General features: G+C 38.8%; 1 protein-coding gene across 1 annotated transcript in view; it reads right to left on the bottom strand.

Annotated features, from left to right (window-relative positions):
* The window catches only part of LOC106144371 (keratin-associated protein 4-1-like), a 533-nt gene extending 215 nt beyond the window's left edge, over positions 1-318 (bottom strand). The window contains exon 1 of the mRNA XM_026789862.1: positions 14-318. Within this exon, the coding sequence (XP_026645663.1) occupies positions 14-318 (305 nt within the window). The remainder of the gene's footprint in view (positions 1-13) is intronic.
* Between the last annotated feature and the right edge of the window lie 2,133 nt (positions 319-2,451).

Here is a 2,451-nt window from a genome sequence, read left to right as displayed (position 1 = left end):
GCAGCTGGACACGCCACAGCTGGGACGGCAGGTGGTCTGGCAGCACACTGGGCGGCAGCAGCTGGACACGCCACAGCTAGGACGGCAGGTGGTCTGGCAGCAGACTGGGCGGCTGCAGCTGGACACTCCACAGCTGGGACGGCAGGTGGTCTGGCAGCAGACTGGGCGGCAGCAACTGGACACTCCACAGCTGGGGCGGCAGCAGGTAGTTTGGCAACAGGTGGTCTGACAGCAGCTGGGTTGGCAGCAGCTCTCCTGACAGGGACTTTGGTCACAGCCCTGCTCAGAGCAGACAGAGCCACAACGTGAGTTGACCATGGTATGAGAAGTGGAGGTTCTGAGAGAGGTTTTGAAGAGAGGGAGTTTCTCAAGTATGTGAGCCTCCTTATTCCCTGTCCCCTTTTATACCCTGATGCTGTTACCAGGTAAAGGGTCACTTCCTTGTTATTGTTTCTCTTAATACATAAACAGTCACTAAATTAGTTAATTGTGGAAGACTCTATGTAAAAGTTAAATGGAATGCATTCTTTTCTTTCTCAGGGTCAGGGTTTATCAAATCAGTCTTTCCTCCTGAGTCACTTCTTCTGGTTCCTTATGTGTATCATCAAATTTTAAAAATTCCTAGTCTGATTCAATTGATTGATAGTCATGAGATGACATAGCATACAACAATCCAAGTGCCATCGTGGGGCCTCATACCAGTCCTGTAGTGGGTCTGTGTCTCTTATATCCTAAGAAACTCTTGAAAAGTAAACTGTGATGGTACTAGAAGAAAGTTTGACTGTCAAAGTTTGGATGAAGATTATGAAGGATAAAATGAATTTGTGACATGGGCACGAGACCATTCCATATTCATATTTCCCAAGAAGGAAATATGGAATGTCAATAAATGTGGGAAGGAACACAGGAATGCCTGAGATGTTCCTCAATTTCTAGAGAATAGTTAGGGTAAATGATGTTCACACACCTCAGACATTTTTTATGAAGACAAATAACATTATTGCATTTTATACAACCTTGAAGATGCTGGGCTAAGAAGCAGGCTTCTCTGCTGAACTGTAAACTTATAACTCTGTATTATTATATTTATTGTATTGTTTGCATTATTGTATTGTATTGTATCATTATTTTGTATTACAAAGGATCTGTAACAATAAAAAAAAAAGCAAAATGCATTCAAGTCCTTGGCTGCCTTGACCTCCGAGTTTCCCCATTCAGTTCTTATGGTAATTCTTGGTAATGCTGTCTAATTTCACTATATTAGGATGGACAAAAAGCTGCATATTATTCCTGCTGTTGAGATAGTCATTGTAATCTGATGTCATTTATAAATAGTCTAAATGTATATGAAAACTATGGAGGTGCAATTTGTTAAGCCCAAGATGGGATAGATGGTAGATAAGTAGATACTTCATCTAAGTTGAAAGCGTTTCTATTCAAATTTTCTGTATCTTTAGTTTTCATCTTCAAATGATCATTTGTAAAAAAAGAAAAAAAATTATGAAAGTCTGAGTCTAGGTTGTCATTTTATCATTTCCCCATGTATTTATAATAGTTATATTGAACATAGGTCAAGTGCTTATAAAAACAGGAGAGCTGACCTATTAGAGAAGTGAAAATGGATTGCAAGGAAATCACTATCAAGGTCAGAGCAGGTGCACGCATGCTTACTCGATCTAATTGAACCAAATGCCACGACCACTTATTTTTTTGGAGAGAACCAGTCGTCTCTGTGCAAAGGAAGAAAAATGATATGGGGAAATAACTATTCCACCTTTTGAGTAATAATTCCTTTTATTAAAATATAAATATTCATCTGCCATCTAATTCTCCTTCAGCTTGTCTTGGCTTCTACAGATGTGTGTAAATTCATCAAAAATTTAAGACTTAATAGTTCAAGGTACCTATTATGATATGGATGTTTTATGCAAGTTATTTTCTTTGTCCATGTGACAGCAAACCAAACCTTTCTCCAAATAAATTGGCAGTCAGATATGCTTAATGACCACAAATATTTATGATATTAAGACAGTAGGTATTTATTGGGACACAGTCACATGACTCTCTAAAAAGTCCAGGGCATGCCCAGGATGATAATATGACAACAAACTTGGTCAATAAAGTCACATGAAACCTCTGGTCATCTATCAGAATGAGACAGGGAATTTACTACTTAATTGTTGGATAGTTTAAATAGTTGCTCACAAAAATTCTTAGTCCAGATATGGTGGCACATTCCTAGACTAGTGCTTAGGAATTAGAGGCAGGAACATCAGGAGTTCAAAGCCAGCCTCATCTAAGCAGAGAGTTTAAGACTAGCCTAGGCTACATGAGACATTGTCTCCATTAAGAGAAGCAGAATAAAATAAAGAAGATTTGATGGCATGACCAGCTGAGTGACAGATATAGTGATATATAGATAGATATAGATATAGATGATATAGATATAGA

The sequence above is a fragment of the Microtus ochrogaster genome, unplaced genomic scaffold (assembly GCF_000317375.1).
Source record: "Microtus ochrogaster isolate Prairie Vole_2 unplaced genomic scaffold, MicOch1.0 UNK31, whole genome shotgun sequence".
Classification (NCBI taxonomy): domain Eukaryota; kingdom Metazoa; phylum Chordata; class Mammalia; order Rodentia; family Cricetidae; genus Microtus; species Microtus ochrogaster.
The sequence above is the reverse complement of the archived record's forward strand: the minus strand, read 5'-3'. Positions and strand labels throughout refer to the sequence as shown.